Source organism: Pan paniscus, chromosome 18 (assembly GCF_029289425.2).
Source record: "Pan paniscus chromosome 18, NHGRI_mPanPan1-v2.0_pri, whole genome shotgun sequence".
Lineage (NCBI taxonomy): Eukaryota > Metazoa > Chordata > Mammalia > Primates > Hominidae > Pan > Pan paniscus.
Genome location: NC_073267.2, coordinates 97,504,665 through 97,522,858, shown reverse-complemented (window position 1 = coordinate 97,522,858; position 18,194 = coordinate 97,504,665). Strand labels below are relative to the sequence as shown.

Genomic DNA, 18,194 nt, shown 5'->3' with positions numbered 1-18,194 from the left:
ACAGTGCTGTGGATCGGATTGTGGATTACACTCTTTTGCCTGGAGTTTGACTTCATTTTTTTCTTTTTGGTCTTTTTTTTTTTTTTTTCTTTTTTGTGGAGAACGGGTCTCGCTATATTGCCCAGGCAGGTGTTGAACTCCTGGGCTCAAACGATCCTCCTGCCTCTGCTTCCCTGAGAGCTGGGATTACAGGCGTGAGCCACTGTGCCTGGCCGTTTGGCTTTTTTTTTTTTTTTTTTTTTTTTTTGAGACAAAGTCTCACTCTGTTGCCCAGGCTGGAGTGCAGTGGCGTGATCTCGGCTCACTGCAACCTCCGCCTCCCGAGTTGATGCCATTCTCCTGCCTCAGCTTCCTGAGTAGCTGGGACTACAGGCACCTGCCACCGTGCCTGGCTAATTTTTAAAATATTTTTAGTAGAAATAGGGTTTCACCATGTTAGCCAGGATGGTCTTAATCTCCTGGCCTCGTGATCCGCCCGCCTCGGCCTCCCAAAGTGCTGGGATTACAGGCGAGAGCCACCGTGCCCGGCCGACTTCATTTTTTAAGAATGGCTTTATTTTTTATATTTTAGAAATAGGGTCTTGCTTGTTGTGAAGGCTGGTGTCAAAGTACTGGGCTCAAGCAGTCCTCCCACATGAGTCTCCCACAGTGTTGGGGTTACAGGCATGAGCCGCTGCACCTGGCCAGGAATGGCTTTAGGGACTGATTATGTAAGGTGTAAATATTCATTCTGAAAAAAATGAAAAGAATTAAAAGGCAAGTCCATTGTCTATTCTCCCTAAACTGAATTTGTATTTTCTGCATGTTTTCTCTGCACATAGAGTTCATTTTTTTTTTTTTTTTTTTGAGATGAAGTCTTGCTCTGTTGCCCGGGCTGGAGTGCAGTGGTGCGACCTCAGCTCACTGCAACTTTTGCCTCCCAGGCTCAAGCAATTCTCCTGCCTCAGCCTCCCAAGTAGCTGGGATTACAGGCACATGCCACCACGTCCGGCTAATTTTTATATTTTTAGTATAGACAGGGTTTCACCATGTTGGTCAGGCTGGTCTCAAACTCCTGACCTCATGATCTACCTCCCTTGGCCTTCCAAAGCACTGGAATTAGAGGCGTGAGCCACCACGCCCAGCCAGTTCATATTTCTATGCATCTATTTCACGCTTACTGGAGTGTGCGTGTGTGTTCTTTCTATAGTGTTTTTTACCGTTGATGTATTATTGTAGGATTATTCTGTGGCATTGAATAGTCTTCCCGAGATCATAGTTTAAAACTCAGTTTACTGTGTGGCATGGTTGTGCCACCTAACTACCTCTAGACTCAAAACATTTGTTAGGTTTCGGCCTTGAGCCAGTCATCATGTCTGCTGTAAAGGTGTAAATTGGTTAGTTTCTCCCTATGGAACTACTGGGCTTTTAGAATGATAGGAAGCCTGGCCTGTCCCTTTACAGGTGAGTCATCTGTGCTGAGATGACAGATGCAAAGAACAACTGGAAGTGGGTGGGGTGGAGAGGGACACGCCACCCCCTGTGTGCTGCTACCACCTGCACCTGCCGTCTGGCCCAGGAAGGAACGGCATTGGTGCAGAGGGGCGGCACTGTGGCCGTTTCTAAGTGCGGGCGGGGGAACACCGACTCAGAGGTGCCGGGAGGGAGCCTGCTGAGGACCACTGTCTGCCCCACCCGAGGCGCACTTGACCTTAGACGGGTTGGCACTCTCATTTACCAGCCCTCTCTGCGCCCTGTGTGGAACCATTCTTCGTCCTGCTAGATCCTCACTCTTACCTTGAAATGAGAGGAAATAAAACAACAGGCTTTTATGAAAGAACCAACTCTGCAATGACCATGGCTGAGCTGGGAAATGGGGCTTCACCTGCTGCCAGGTTGCTCAGGTTGCTTTTTCTCTCTTAATTATGCCACCAGGTGCGTTATAGTCAGGCAAAGCTGGGCTGCAAGACCCTGGGCAGGGTGGGCGGCTCTCACCTGTGGAGATGCAGCACTGAGGGTCCCCTCCAGCGTGGTTGCTAACACAGACTGCCTAGGAGCGTGCTTTTCTCATCCTGGACCCCAGCTGCTGCTTAATGTGCAGGTTTGGAGGAAAGACCCCGTGGGGCTTGGTGGTCTCTGCCATTGCTTGTAGCCCAGCAGGCTGTCCAAGCAGCTCTTTGCACAGATGGATGTGTGCCGTCCCCTAAAGGCTCTGCTTCCTGCAGTTCTTGGGGGCCCTGAGAGGGAGTGGGCCATGGAGGGCCTCATGTGGAGTAGCCGGTAGTGTCTGATGACCCGTCAGGGATGCCGTCGTTTTTGATTGGTGGTCTGTTCTCTCATTGGCATCCCCTGCTGCCGGAGTGCTTTGCCTTGTGTGGCCCAGAGGGCATCACTCCCGCTGCGGTCCTTCACCTTTACTGTGGTGCTGAGTCTTTATTAATCATTCATAAATCATTCATAATGTCACATAAGGCTGGGTGTGGTGGCTCGTATGTGTAATCCCAGTGTGCTTTGGGAGGCCGAGGTGGGAGAATTGACTAAAGCCAGGAGTTTGAGACCAGCCTGGACAGCATAGATGCCATTGCTGCAAAAAATTAAACAGCTGGGCATGATGTCACATGCCTGTGGTCCCAGCTACTCAGGAGGCTGAAGTGGGAGGGTCACTTGAAACCATGAGGTCGAGGCTGCAGTGAGTGATGATGGCGCCACCGCACTCCAGCCTGGGCAATAGAGCAAGACCTGGTCTCTAAAAGGAAAAAACATAAACACTTTCTTTTTTTTTTTTTTTTTTTTTGAGATGGAGTCTTGCTCTGTCGTCCAGGCTGGAGTGCAATGGCACAGTCTTGGCTCACTGCACCCTCCGCCTCCCAGGTTCAGGCGATTCTTCTGCCTTAGCCTCCCAAGCAGCTAGGACTACAGGTGCATGCCACCATGCCCGGCTAATTTTTGTGTTTTTGGTAGAGATGGGGTTTCACCATGTTGGCCAGGATGGTCTCTATTTCTTGACCTTGTGATCTGTCCACCTCAGCCTCCCAAAGTGGTAGGATTACAGGTGTGATCCACCGTGCCTGGCCCATAAACACTTTCTTTTACGTGCACATTGTACTTCTGAGGCTAATTTAGTTGGCACATAATAGCAAGGAAAGGGATTAACGAGAGCAGGCAGACAGCTTTATTGTAGATATTAATAAAAGGAAAACACTGCTAGGTTGCACCACACTGTTGTTAATGTTTGAAGTAACTAGCTGTGTCCACTTTAATGGGATGTGGCATTGTCTACATTTAAATGGATGTTTATTTTGCCACCTAGGGATACATGAAAGTTTATTAGACCCTTGACTGAGGACATGCTTTCCTACGAGGGTGTTTGTCTGGAATCCTCCCCTTAGAGGCAGGAGAGGACAGTGGCTGAGTGTGGGGCTGGTCATGTTGCCGGGCAGCCGAGATAGTACTGAAGCGCTCACCACTGCCGGTCACCCATGACACTGGCCCTTCTGCTGTGTGGCTGTGCCCTGACCTGTCACCTTTCTTTTCACAGGCGGTGGTGGTGCCTCAAGGTGGCGGACAGCTGTGGGTCTTTGGAGGGGAGTTTGCCTCTCCCAACGGAGAGCAGTTCTACCACTACAAGGATCTCTGGGTCCTGCATTTGGCCACCAAGACCTGGGAACAAGTCAAGTAAGAAGCCAGATGAGAAGCTGAGCTCCGGGCATGGCTCTTCTGTGCTTGTGTGCTGAGCCTGCGTGCTCGGAGCAGACTTCAGAATACCAGGGTTCAGAGGAACTTGGGTCACAGTCCTGGAGCCCAGCCTCGCTGGGTCCTGGGAGACCACATTTTCTCTGGACCCTTCATACAGAAGCCTGGGCCGGGTGTGGGGGGTGCCAGCTGCCTGGTGTTGTTCTCCAGGTTCCTCTTGTTGTTGGCCACCAGCCTCTCGCTGCCTGTGTTGCAGCTCTTCTCCTGTGGTCTTCTGTTTACACCATTGGAGGCAGCTCTGGGTGCCCAGCTTGCTGGAAGGAGGGCCCCATAGCGATATGTCATTGACTAAAAGGCACATTCTTTCTGTGTCGAGTTGGTGTAGAAACTGTGGAGCTGGTATGAGACAGGAAGGATGTTGACATTTCTCTTCAGTGAACCCCGCTCAGCCTCTTGATTTCCACCTCTGTCGGGAATGTTGCTGATGGGGTTTCTGATGCATGTTTACCAGGCACGGGTGTCTCCCATTAGTCAAGAGCTGCATGTCTGTCTCTCCGTGTAGAGAGCCACATGGCATGTTTGCATATAAATTATTTAAGAGAAGAAGTCTAGTCGAATGACAGACTGAAGTAGAGTTGTTAGTGTCCTTCTATGTGTGACCTGGCTCAATTGCTGCAGCCATGACCCACCATTACGTACACCATCTCTCTGCCATTAAAGCAGCAGAGCGGAAGTGCCCTTGCTTCTGGGAGAGAGGCCGCCGCACGCACGCCTTCTCCACATCCTGGGGCTTCAGCCGGAGGGCAGCGGTGCTCCCTGCAGCCCGGGCTTGGTTATGTCACAATGAGCCAGTTCGAGGTGTTTTCTGGAGTTTGGTCCCCAGCTGTATTGCAGTGAGCCTTGTCAGGGTGTTGAGTCCTGTTCGCTGGCTGCACTGCTCTGCCTGGCTCTAGGCCGGGAATGTTAACCAGTCAAATGAAGAGTCTGCTGTGGGTGGGGAGGGTGCAGACAGATTCCCTGCCCTGGGCCCACCTGCTGGAGGAGGACATGACGATAGCCTTACAGTGGGACCCGGAAGGTGCTGTGGTGTGGGGTGGGTTACTGTGTTCCCAGGCTTTTCTGTCCCTTTTCTCATGCTTGCTTTGAGAAAGGTTCGTAATTTTAGTAGGCACAGCAATTGGGAAATTACTTTCATGCTAAAAATGGATTTCTTTGTGTATATCTTGAAGCTCACGTATTTCCACTCAGCACGCAGTTGTCCTTTTGCTTTGTTCCTTTTGGAGCCCGCTTGTTACTGATTTGCTTGTTTATCTTTGGCAAATTGATTGATTTTTTGATAGCATTTTATCAGCTTTGGTATCTCTTGTTCATAATTGACAGGTGAGGAGAGTCAAGTCTCTGTGATAGAATGCGTCTAACCCAGCACCCAACCCAGCAGGTCCCGCCAGTCTGGTGTTGGCTGCGGTGCCTCTGTGGTGACTCTGAGCTGTCTGTGACATGAGGGCTCTCTCGTGCCTTCAGGCTTTGGTGGTTCTGTCACTCGGATCATGGGTATCTGTTCCAAGGGAATAGGGATGCACTGTGGGTACCTGGTCACTTTGGGAGTGGCCCTGGCCCCTCTCTTGGGCCGGCAGCTGCGGGTGGCAGCCCCTACCTCATGTGCAGCTCCAGCTGCATCCCACACTGCAGGCTCCGTCATACGCGGGACATCCGTGGCAGCTGCCCTGGGTCTGGATTGTCTGATAAACAGACACCTCATTCCTCGAATGCTTGCTAATGGTAATTAAAACAGGAGACTTGTTTTAAAGGTATATTGTAGAAGCTATTAGACTTTTTTTAGTAGCGATCCTGCAAACATACAATGTAGTTGCGATTCTTGGCCCCCAGTTCCAGTCTCTAGAGGGAGTGGTGGGGCAGGAACAGGGTCATTATGTGCTTCACTCTCTTCTTTTTGCCAGAATCACCCTTTGTGGAGGCATCTGTCTCTGGTGATGATTTCTGGTTCTCCTTGGCCTAAGTAACCATTAGCAAGGGAGACCTGTGCGGGGGATGAACAGAGATACCTCGCGGAGCATTGCTTTGAGACGTTTGCCTTGGCAGCCAGGGTGTGGTTCTGCAGGTCGCCCTTGGTCCTGGAAGGTCGTGTGGAGTGTGCGTCTGATAAGGAGATGCAGCCTGTTCTGAGTACGGATTTGGAGGTCAGGAAATTGAGGGTGTGCCCTTAATCTTTCTCTCACTCTCTTTCTCTCTCTGTCTCTTTCTCTCTCTCTCTCTCGCTCTCTCTCTTTCTCTCTTTCTGGTCTTTTTCTCCTGTCTCTTTTCTCTCTCTCTCTTTCTCCTTCCTTTCTTTCCTCCTCCTTCAAGAGACAAAGTCTTACTCTGTTGCCCAGGCTGGAATACAGTGGTGTGATCACACCTTACTGCAGCCTCAAACTCCTGGGCTCAAGTGGTCTTCCTGCCTCAGCCCCCCTAGTAGCCAGGATTACAGGCGTGCACCACCATGCCGGGCTAATTAAATTTTTTTTTCTTTTTTTAGAGATGGGGTCTTGTTATGTTACCCAGGTTGGTCTTGAATTCTTGGCCTCAAGAGATTCTCCCACTTCAGCCTCCTGAGTAGCTGGGATTATAGGTGTGAGCCACTGTGCCAGGCTGAGCTGCTTAATTTCTGTATTTCTACTGCTCAGCAGGATTAGGTTACTGCTGCTTAATGTATTTGTGATTGGGAGATGCCTAATGTTGAGCCTTATTCAGTTGTTAAGACCCTGACGAGACGCACAGCGGTGACAAATGGTCTGCAGGAGATGTTGTTTGACAGCTGATGTCCGTGTCCCTTTCCGCATTCTCTCCCACCTTGTAGTCAGCTCGGGGTGCTGAGCCCTTGCCCTCATAAACACCAGGCGCCTTGACTGTCCCCATGGCCTCAGCCTGCCCTCTCCCACCCTGCCCCAATGTTGTCTTGAAGACCTTCAATGCGAGTGAACGCTTCTCTTGCGGTGACAGTTGACTGCAGTCTGTTGTGTACCAGCTCCAAGCACGTCTTAGCTAAGGTTTTCTGAGCAAGACATTCAGCAGAAGCCAGAAGAGGTGGATGGATTTGCCCATATGAAACAGGAAGGTCTTTGTGTGGAAGATGATGCCACAGGGAAAGTTAAAAATGGTGACTGGTGGGGAGAAGGTACCTGCAGCATCAGGCGGAGCTCACGTTCCGGGAGGTGGTGCCCTCTGCAGCAGAGCAGAAGGCGGGACAGAGGCACCACAGGGCGGGCCCTGGGGCTGGTGCTGCGAGAGCAGTGCTGGGCAGTATGGGCTGGGCAGAGGCACCAGGAGGTGGCCCCGGGGCGGGTGCTGCAAGAGCAGAAGGTGGAGCAGAGGGCACCCTATGGCCGGCCCCAGGGCGGGTGCTGTGAGAGCAGTGCTGGGCAATATGGGTGTAGGGTGAGGGTGGAGAGAACGTGCCCCCACCGCTCAGTGGGTGGCACCTGTTTGTTGGAATTTTAAATGTGCGTGTACCCTGACCCCCAAGTTTAAGGATTATACCCTAAAGAAATGCTTCCTCTTATTTCGTACAAAAATATATACAAAAAACAGGATGCAGAACAACATATGCTTGGAAAAAAGCCTGCATGTGTACACGTGTGTGCACCTGCGCGTGTGTGCAGACGATTGCGTGTGTGCACGTGTGAGCATATGTGAGTGCATGTGCCTCTGTATGCCTGTTTGTGTATGCATGTGTGTGACTGCATGTGTGTGAGCGTGTATGTGCTCGTGTGTGTGCACTTGCAAGTGTGTGTGCTGACGCAGTGATCCGGAGAACCTGGTGCGTGCACACTGTACGTGCACAGGAGAAGGGAGAAGGTCTGTATTGTTTCTGAGGTTTTTTCTGATTCATTGATCTTTTCTTGGTATCATTTTTTGTGCCATTTTAATTACTGTAGCTTTATGGTATATTTTGATAGGTTGGAGGATTTTTCTCATTTACTTAAAGTCTTTGCTTTTTTCGTGTATTTTGTTTTCATGAGCTTTACCATCAGTTTTTCAAATTCTGTTGTTTTTTTTTTCCGAGACAGTCTAGCTCTGTTGCCCAGGCTGGAGTGCAGTGGTGCAATCTTGGTTCACTACAACCTCCACCTCGCTGGTTCAAGCCATTCTTGTGCCTCAGTGTCCCTAGTAGCTGGGATTACAGGTGTCTGCCATCATGCCTGGCTAATTTTATTTTATTTTATTTTATTTATTTTTTTTTTTTTTGGAGACGGAGTCTCATTCTCGTCGCCCAGGCTGGAGTGCAGTGGCGGGATCTCGGCTCACTGCAGCCTCCACCTCAGAGGTTCAAGCAATTCTCCTGCCTCAGCTTCCTGAGTAGCAGGGATTACAGATGCCTGCCACCATGCCCGGCTAATTTTGTACTTTTAGTAGAGATGGGGTTTCTTCACGTTGGTCAGGCTGGTCTTGAACTCCTGACCTCAGGTGATCCCCCCACCTCGGTCTCACAAAGTGCTGGGATTACAGGCATGAGCCACTGTACCCGGCCTTAATTTTTGTGTTTTTAGTAGAGACACGGTTTCACCGTGTTGGCCAGGCTGGTCTTGAACTCCTGACCTCAAGTGATCCGCCCCCCTCGGCCTCTCAAATTGCTGGGATTACAGGCATGAGCCACCACGCCTGGCCCTCAAATTCTAATTTTAAAAGTCCAGAAGGATTTTGACTGGATTGCGTTTGCTGTTAAATCGCATTTAGGCAGTGACACCATCATACCCCTCAGTCCTCCCCCTTGGGAGCACCGTGTATCTCTCCATTTGGTTTTTTTATTTATTTAAGAATTTAAACCTGGGCTATGGTGGTAAGAGTGTCAAATCCTGACCTGTAAACACCCTGGGAAGTTAGGTTTATTTATTTATTTATTTATTTTTATTTTTATTTTTTTTGAGACGGAGTCGCGCTCTGTCTCCCAGGCTGGAGTGCAGTTGTTTGATCTCGGCTCACTGCAAGCTCCGCCTCCTGGGTTCACGCCATTATCTTGTCTCAGCCTCCCGAGTAGCTGGGACTACAGACGCCCGCCACCACGCCTGGCTAATTTTTTGTATTTTTAGTAGAGACAGGGTTTCACTGTGTTAGCCAGGATGGTCTCGATCTCCTGACCCTCGTGATCCACCCGCCTCGGATTCCCAAAGTGCTGGGATTACAGGCATGAGCCACGGCGCCTGGCCAGGTTTATTTTTTTTAATGTTCAGGCAAGTTTAAAATGGCCTGAAGTAGAATTGTAGAGTTCAGGCCGGGTGCAGTGGCTCATGCCTGTAATCCCAGCACTTTAGGAAACGGAGGCGGGAGCATCACTTGAACCCGGGAGTTTGAGACCAGCCTGGACAACATAGTAAGACCCCATCTCTAAAGAAGTTAGCTAGATGTGCTGGTGTGTGTGTAATCCCAGCTACTTGGGAGGCTGGGGTGGGAGGATCACTTGAGCTCAGGAGTTCAAGGTGGCAGTGAGCTGTGATTGCATCACTGTACTGCAATCTGGGCCACAAGTGAGGCCCTGTGACTTAACAAAACATCAGAATGCAAGGCATACACATTTATAAAGTATTTGACCTCATGTCTAATGGTTCTCCCAAAAGCCTCCAGCTAGTGCCGGTGCTGGCGTGTGGAGGGCTGACTCTTGGCGCGATGCCTGTGCAGGTGCTCCTGTTTCACAGTTTTCCTCAAGTGTTCTCCGTGCTCATTGTCACTTCATAGCTGTGGCAGACACTGGACTACAGCTGCAGCGCCTTGCAGAATGAGTCTTCCCTGCCCTGATGGGAAGGCGCTAGGGCAACTCGTCTGGAGGGGCCGTGTTTTGATTCTGAACTTAGAGAACAGTGGGGGGTTTTCCTGGCACAGTGGCCAGCAGAGCTGTCCGCTGGCAGAGAAGAGGATCTTGAGTAGTGGTTCTCAAGTCTTCATACTCCACGTAGCCCCTAGGGAGCCCAGGAGACTGCTCCTTCCTGCCCTCCCACTCCGGACTTCAGTCCCATTCAGAGCAGGTTGATGTGTGGTTGAGGAATCTGTGTTTTACCCTAACCTCTCCTTGTACCCTCTCCACGATCCCTATCCTGACAGCTGTGGACCATAGACGGGGTCCGATTATGATCTGATCCATCAGCCTCTGTGACTGGTGGAAGGCATGCTTATTTTGAATATTGTTCAACTGAGGTGAAGTTTTTTAGTTGCTGCTTAAAAGAAGTAAGAATATTCATGTAAAATACCTCTTAGATCCTTAATAATGAAAGTAGTGTAGGTTTTGCTTTTGTAAGTTACGAATGATTACAGAATGAAAGCATTCGCTTAATGGTGGTTTGGCAGGTCAGGCTCTGAGTGCTATGTGGCCAGATCATCATGGGCTAGTGTAGCTGGGGATGGTACAGGGGATTGAAGGGTGCAGGCGGCCTGTTGATTTCATGTGCTGGGCTGCGGTGTGTGGCATCCTGGTGCAGTGCTGCTGCTGCCCGTAATTGGGCTTGGGGGTTCACACACTATGTGGCCGCTGCTGAGAGAGGATTACTCTGGCTGTTTTTCCTCTGTCATTTTTTTTTTTTTAAACTGATCTAAAAGGAAAGGTCAGGAGATTCAGCCACAACGAAGACGGTTTTTGCCCTTTCTGGGGAAGATTGCTGTGGCAGGCCTCGTGCAGAGCACGTGGGAATCCCCGTGGGGTGGGCTTGTGGCAGGCCTCGTGCAGAGCACGTGGGAATCCCCGTGGGGTGGGCTTGTGGCAGGCCTCGTGCAGAGCACGTGGGAATCCCCGTGGGGTGGGCTTGTGGCAGGCCTCGTGCAGAGCACGTGGGAATCCCCGTGGGGTGGGCTTGTGGCAGGCCTCGTGCAGAGCACGTGGGAATCCCCGTGGGGTGGGCTTGTGGCAGGCCTCGTGCAGAGCACGTGGGAATCCCCGTGGGGTGGGCTTGTGGCAGGCCTCGTGCAGAGCACGTGGGAATCCCCGTGGGGTGGGCTTGTGGCAGGCCTCGTGCAGAGCACGTGGGAATCCCCGTGGGGTGGGCTTACGTCTTTTGAGAAGTCCAGGAAGAGCATCAGGAAACGGAATAGACGTTGCTACCGTGACGCAGCCTTGCACTGCGCATTGGTTTTTTAGTGAATATTTTTTACTTCTGTGGGGGAGTTGGTTTTTCAGCCGAGGGTGTGAAGTTGGCGGGAATTAAATATTGGCAGAAGCACACGGAGTCTGGATTCAGTATCTGGAGTAGTCAGTCTCTTCCTTGGCTTTTAAGGGTTTTCTTGTAGGAAGGCATAATAGAGTCCCTCCTGTTATCTGGTCATTTTTAACAGCGGTGCATATTTTGGGATGCTGATAATCTGATTTGAGTTGGGTTAATGTATAGTAATGGTCCCCAACCTTTTCGGCACCAGGGACTGGTTTCATGGAAGACAATTTTTCCACCGCTGGTGGCGAGGGGTGACGGTTTCAGGATGAAACTGTTCCACCTCAGATCATCAGGCATTAGATTCTCCTAAGGAGCTCACAACCTAGTTTCCGCAACCTGGATCTATGGTGTGTGCAGCTCACAACAGGGTTCTCACTCCTGTGAGAGTCTAATGCTGCTGCTGCTTTGACAGGAGGTGCGCTCAGCCTTTGATGCCTGCTGGCCCCCACACCTCCTGCTGTGCGACCTGATTCCTAACAGGCCATGGACCTCCAACTGGCAGGCAGCAGGGCGCCTGGGCCTCTGTCCAGGCCAGCACTGGCTGGCTGCCTTCTGCTGGGTGTTGGTTGGTTGGCTGGTGGGTGTTTTTGTAGCACATTGGTTGACAGGTGGATACTTTGCAACAGTCTCTCATTGTCTTCTCCATTCTAGCAACAGACAGGACATCATGTGGATACTTTGTAACAGTCTCTCATCTTCTCCATTCTAGCAACAGACACATATACTTGACGTCATAATGGTTTGGAAATGAGGGGGGAAATGGCAATGCTGACGTCAAGACCAAAACTCAGGTGCGGGAGCATCCGTGCCTCGTTGGAGGGCTGCGTGTGGCCAGCGCTAGCAGCTATTTTGAGATCTCTTCAGTCTCTTCCTCGAGTGGGAGTTGCCTGCAAAGCTGCCCTGTTGCGACTTTGCAGCATAGATCTCTGTACTGTTTCTTATTTTTGTTTCTGTGTGTTTGTTTTAAATGTGTGCGCGCTCATGTGAGTTTGAAGGGAGTTAGATGCAACAGCAGGAGCTGTGCTCAGGGCAGTGGTGTTAATTATGGAGGGCGTGGGAAGGGCTGGGAAGAGGAGGGGGTTGTAAGACTCCCCTTTTCCCTCGCATGTAAACAGATGCTGGTGACTGAAAGTCTGTCTGCGGTTATTGGCAAGAGTGACTGGAAACTGTGAAACACTAAAAACACCAGCATCTGGTGTTTGCAGAGCATTTTCCTTTGACGAAGGTGTGTCCTGGTGGAGATGGGTCACAGCTGGGGGTGCAGGCAGCTCCCAGGAAGGTGGGAGCCACCCTCCGCTGGGCTGGGAGGGAGAGAGGCCCTGTTGCCCAGTCCAGCCTGGATCCTCCCAGCATTAGGCTCTGGAGCAGGAGGGGAGGCGGCTGCTCCTGGGAACCCCCAAAGTAGGGTTTCCCCTCTCCCCACCCCCACAACCTGTCAATCTCCCGTTGTGCCGCTCAGCCCTGGGCCTCTGGGATAGGGAGCAGAGCGGAGCCGGTGGTCCCCTCGGGATGCACACATGTCGGGTGGGATCACTGGAGCTCTCTCATTTCCCTCCTCAGTCACGGTGGGCCTGCCCTGCCCGCTGAGCTTGCTGGCTTTGAAGATTCAGAGTTTGGTTAGGTCGGCTTGCCACACATCACAGCCAGCGTTTCTCCAGGCACTTGCCACCTTCTCTTCCTGTCCCCTGGAGAAGCTGCAGGGGGTTGGGGGAGATTCGTCTCCCTCCATTGATTTCTGGGCCAGTGCCCTCTGAGGGTTGATCTGTGACTCACACACCACAGATGGAGGCCAGGCCACTTTAGGACCCCGCCCGATAGGTGTTTCATAACAGCTTTCTCTGAGATGTGATTCATATACCATCAAATCACCGTTTAAAATGTGTCATTCAGTGGTCTTTAGCATATTCACAGAATTGCGCAACCAGCACCATGATCTAAAGTTAGTGCATTTTCATCCCCCAGAAAGAAAAACCATCTTTTTAGCAGTCACCCCACCATCCCCGGTCCCTGCTGTCTGTGTCTGTGGATCTGCCTCTTCTGGGTATTTCATAAAAGCGGAATCAAAACACGTGGCCTCTGTGACGGGCTCTTCTTTATGCGTGGTGCTGTCAGGATGTGTCTTCTTTCCACGTGGTGCTGTCAGGACATGTCCTGCTGTTGCGAGTATCAGCACTTCACTCCCGTGGCCAGATGAGGTGCTGGTGTGTGGATGGATGAGGTGCTGGTGTGTGGATGGATGAGGTGCTGGTGTGTGGATGGATGAGGTGCTGGTGTGTGGATGGATGAGGTGCTGGTGTGTGGATGGATGAGGTGCTGGTGTGTGGATGGATGAGGTGCTGGAGTGTGGATGGATGAGGTGCTGGAGTGTGGATGGATGAGGTGCTGGTGTGTGGATGGATGAGGTGCTGGTGTGTGGATGGATGAGGTGCTGGTGTGTGGATGGATGAGGTGCTGGTGTGTGGATGGATGAGGTGCTGGTGTGTGGATGGATGAGGTGCTGGTGTGTGGATGGTTGAGGTGCTGGTGTGTGGATGGATGAGGTGCTGGAGTGTGGATGGATGAGGTGCTGGAGTGTGGATGGATGAGGTGCTGGTGTGTGGATGGATGAGGTGCTGGAGTGTGGATGGATGAGGTGCTGGAGTGTGGATGGATGAGGTGCTGGAGTGTGGATGGATGAGGTGCTGGTGTGTGGATGGATGAGGTGCTGGAGTGTGGATGGATGAGGTGCTGGAGTGTGGATGGATGAGGTGCTGGAGTGTGGATGGATGAGGTGCTGGAGTGTGGATGGATGAGGTGCTGGTGTGTGGATGGATGAGGTGCTGGAGTGTGGATGGATGAGGTGCTGGAGTGTGGATGGATGAGGTGCTGGTGTGTGGATGGATGAGGTGCTGGAGTGTGGATGGATGAGGTGCTGGTGTGTGGATGGATGAGGTGCTGGAGTGTGGATGGATGAGGTGCTGGTGTGTGGATGGATGAGGTGCTGGTGTGTGGATGGATGAGGTGCTGGTGTGTGGATGGATGAGGTGCTGGTGTGTGGATGGAGCACGTTTTGGTTTTCTGTTGGGCACTTGGGTTGTTTCCACTTTTCTGCTATTGCAGTGTTGCTGTAAACGTTTACGGACAGTGCATACATCTTTGTATGCACCGGAGCACTTGGGAGATGATCGGTACTGTTTGGTTGGATGAAGATGTAGATGTGTGTGTGTGTGTGTGCGCGTCCGTGTGTGCGCAGGCATACGCACTGTTTTGTCCTGACGTGAGGAAGGGTCCTCATTTGGTCCTCAGCTAAAGCTGCATCTGAGTGAAAGTCAGTTTCCTGGAGAAGGCTCCTCGGCAGGATGATTCCGTTATTTTACGATTCTGTAGTGAAGGACGGCAACGAGTTAGCTAACAGTGACTGGCCTCTGAGAATCTCAGGTGTGAAGTACAGGTCACCATAGGAATGGACACGCCCTGCTCTGCCCTCTGGGTGGTGGGTTGCGTTGCATGGTCTGAAGCTCTCTGACTCCACAGTAACCTGGGTTCTATCGACAGCAAACAGCAGTAGCTCATGAAGGCAGAACCTGCCCTGCTGGAAGACCGGGGTGTGTATGGATTCCCCGTTGTGCAGTTTGCTGATGGATGATCGTTTGTATCTGTGATAGGACGGAGGTAGGACCCACATGTACTTAGAGAGACTGGGCTGGGCGCAGTGGTTCACACCTGTAATCCCAGCACTTTGGGAGGCCGAGGCAGGCGGATCACTTGAGGTCAGGAGTTCAAGACCACCTTGACCAACATGGTGAAACGCCATCTCTACAAAAATACCGAAAAATATTAGCCAGGCCTGATGGTGGGCACCTGTAATTCCAGCTACTGGGGAGACTTAGGTGGAATAATTGCTTGAACCCGGGAGGTGGAGGTAGCAGTGAGCTGAGATCGTGCCATTGCGCTCCAGCCTGGGTGACAGAGCGAGACTGTCTCAAAAAAAAAAAAAAAAAAGGACTGATTTGTAGAGAAACCGGGAAGGTGAGCTGGAGTGCGGTGGTGTGATTTTGGCTCACTGCAACCTCCGCCTCCTGAGTTCAAGTGATTCTCTTGCCTCAGCTTTCCAAGTAGCTGGGATTACAGGTGCGCACCACCACGCTTGGCTAATTTTTCTATTTTTAGGAGAGTCGGGGTTTCACCATGTTGGCCAGGCTGGTCTTCAACTCCTGACTTCAAGTGATCTGGCTGCTTTGGCCTCCCAAAGTGCTGGGATTACAGGCGTGAGCCACCGCCCCTGGCCTAGGGTAAGTGGTTTTTGAGCCATAGGTTTATTTTGGTGCTGAGGCCTCTAACTTCATGTGATGTCATTTAGTGTCTTAATCAGTGTTGACAGCCAGAACACCTTGGTTCAAATTCTGGCTGTGCCACTGACTGCTTTCCTGGGTATCCTGACTTGTAAGTCTTGGTTTTCTTATCTGTTTTTTTTTTTTTTTTTTTTTTTGTCGCCCAGGCTGGAGTACAGTGGCGCCATCTCGGCTCACTGCAGCCTCTGCCTCCTGGGTTCAAGCAATTCTCCTGCCTCAGCCTCCCAAGTAGCTGGGATTACAGGTGCCTACCACCATGCCTGGCTAATTTTATATTTTTAATAAGAGGCAGGGTTTTACCATGTTGGCCAGGCTGGTCTCAAACTCCTGACCTCTGCCTCCCAAAGTGCTGGGATTACAGGCGTGAGCCACCACGCCCGGCCGATTTTCTTGTCTGTAAAATGAGAATAAAGGTAATATCTGCACCACGAGTTTGCTGTGAGGATAAATGCACGTAAAAGGACTTTGCCTGGCATAGAATAAACACAAATGGTGGTTTTTCTCTGAGTAGTAATCATTAAGATGAGACAAGGGTGTGGTTTATAAGTTGCCTGAATTCTGGAGATGGCTACTAATCATGCCACACAACGTGATTAAGTGCCCTGTCTTTACACTATCATTTGTTATTTGATGGACTTGATACTCGGAAAAGCAGGGCGAAGCTTCCAAGGCATGTGTTTGAAATGGAAGGGGAGGTGCATGCACACGGCTCTCCCTGGCTGCGCTGTAACCGCTCTTGAAAGACAGGGGCTCTCTAGTCTGAGGATGAGCCACTAGACTGAGTTTCCTCAGCCCCTGTCACCCAGGCTCTCAGGGATCTGGCAGGAATTGCTCCTTTGCTCAGCAGATGTCTCTAGGCTGCCGGTGCAGCAGTGGTCCTGCCGTTGGGCTGCCTCACGATGTTTCTGTCCACGACGGACCATACATACAGTGGTGGTCCCCTAAGATGATCAGACTGTGTTTTTACTTCCCTTTTGTGTGTTGAGACATCTACTTGCCATTGTGTTACAGTGGCTTAGAGTATCTGGGACAGTACTGTGCTGTCCAGGTTTGTAGCCTAGGAGCAGTGGGCTCTCCCGACAGTGCAGGCGTGTGGCAGGCTGTGCCTTCCAGAAGTGTATGCGTGCACTCGGACAGCACAATGACAAGGTCGCCTAATGATGTGTTGTTTCCCAGAACCCGTCTCTGTCATTAAGCAGTGCGTGACTGTATGTTGTATAATTTTGTAAGGTGTAGACTGTAAAGTCACTCAGAGAAGCGTTTGCATGCAGAGTGCTTAACTCAGAGAAGCGTTTGCATACAGAGTGTTTAATTCTGACTGTACCCTAAGCATGTAGAGTTTTCTGTAAATGTCACCGCAGCGGCCCAGTCGAGGGGCCTGGTGGTGACACTGCCTGGCAGCTCGCCCTGCTTGGAGCTCCATCCTGCACGCAGCTGCTGAGCCTCGAGGCAGCCGCCACCACGACATTCCCCTGTATTTTGTGCTGTCCATAGGCCTCTGGCTGAGGAGGACATGTGGATTTTTTAAGACTTCGTATTTAGGAATGACAGCAGTTTTGAAAAGCCTGTTGGGGTTTCAAATATAAGTGGCCTTTTATAGTAGCTTTATTTTTCTAAAGAGGGACGTGGAATCTTTTTATAGAAAATTTTCCCTTTTTAGATAGAAAACACAGTGATATTTGGCTACTGCCACAAAAAGTTAATTGAGTCCGTTGTGTCAGCCAGAGGATGAGACTCTGGTGGGGTTCCCATGCAGGCAGTGAAAGGAGGCCCCGCCCCAGCGCAGTTAGGGCAGCGGGGGGCGCCCCATCTATGGGGCTGCCGCAGGCCCCAGGCCTGTGTTCCCTTGCTGGTTGGGGACGGCAGTGGCAGCGCTCGGTTCTCCTCTGTCATTTTTTGAAGCGGACTTGGATGCAGACACACTGGTTTAGTTTTTTTTTTTTCTTTTTTTTTTTTTGAGACGGAGTCTCGCTGTGTTGCTCAGGCTGGAGTGCAGTGGTGCGATCTCTGCTCACTGCAAGCTCCGCCTCCCAGGTTCACGCCATTCTCCTGCCTCAGCCTCCTGAGTAGCTGGGACTACAGGCGCCCGCCACCATGCCTGGCTAATTTTTTTGTATTGTTAGTAGAGACGGGGTTTCAGCACTGGTTTAGTTTTGAATGAAGGTCTGATCCTCAGATTGTTCTTATAAAGTAATCCATCAGGAAATTCGTCAGGAGGGGGAGGGGCGTCGGGCAATTCGTCAGGAGGGGGAGGGGCATCGGGAAATTTGCCAGGAGGGGGAGGGGCGTCAGGAAATTCGTCAGGAGGGGGAGGGGCGTTCTTTTCTTGCTCCGCATGTGTGGGGTTTTCTTCTCAATTGACTCTCATGTGTAGTGTGTCCGCTGGATGGTGCTGTCCCCTGCGGTGCCCAGCCCGAAGGGGATGGAGCTGCTGTGGAGACTTTGGAACTGTGAAGTGAGGCCAGCTTGCAGGACTCCAAAGAAACTTAGTGAGCTGAGATCCTGCTGGGTATCAGTATGTGTGGAGTCCACCCCAAAGGCTCATGCCAACTCCGGGTTGGATTAATAGAATTGGTGTCTAGAAAAAGGAACTGGTTGCTTCTGGTTGACATTCCATGGAGGGGTGTGGTTGTCATTTTCAGTGATACATTGAAAGGGGTGCTGATACGATTGAGGGTGTTAGAGGAGAGAAGCTGGAGGGATCCCGCGTTTGAACATTGAGAACCGAATTCGCTCCAGCTTGGAGCAGGCGAAGACTCCTGGCAGTCACCCTGATGATGTGGTGAATTATCTCTGAACTTCAGTAAACTTGGATTAGATCACTCAAGCTTCCTTTTACGTTTGAGATTCCATGTCTTGATTTTTTTTTTTTTTTTTTCCTTGAGACGGAGTCTTGCTCTATCGCCCAGACTGGAGTGCAGTGGCGCAGTCTCGGCTCACTGCAGCTCCCGCCTCCTGGGTTCAAGCAATTCTCCTGCCTCAGCCTCCTGAGTAGCTGGCA

At 51.2% G+C, this 18,194-nt stretch overlaps 1 protein-coding gene across 11 annotated transcripts in view; it reads left to right on the top strand.

The window, feature by feature from the left end:
* The window catches only part of KLHDC4 (kelch domain containing 4), an 80,358-nt gene that overhangs the window by 26,548 nt on the left and 35,616 nt on the right, over positions 1–18,194 (top strand). For all 11 annotated transcript variants that reach the window (XM_008974298.6, XM_055100220.2, XM_063598053.1 and 8 more), the window contains one exon: positions 3,518–3,654. In XM_008974298.6, the coding sequence (XP_008972546.1) occupies positions 3,518–3,654 (137 nt within the window). The remainder of the gene's footprint in view (positions 1–3,517; positions 3,655–18,194) is intronic.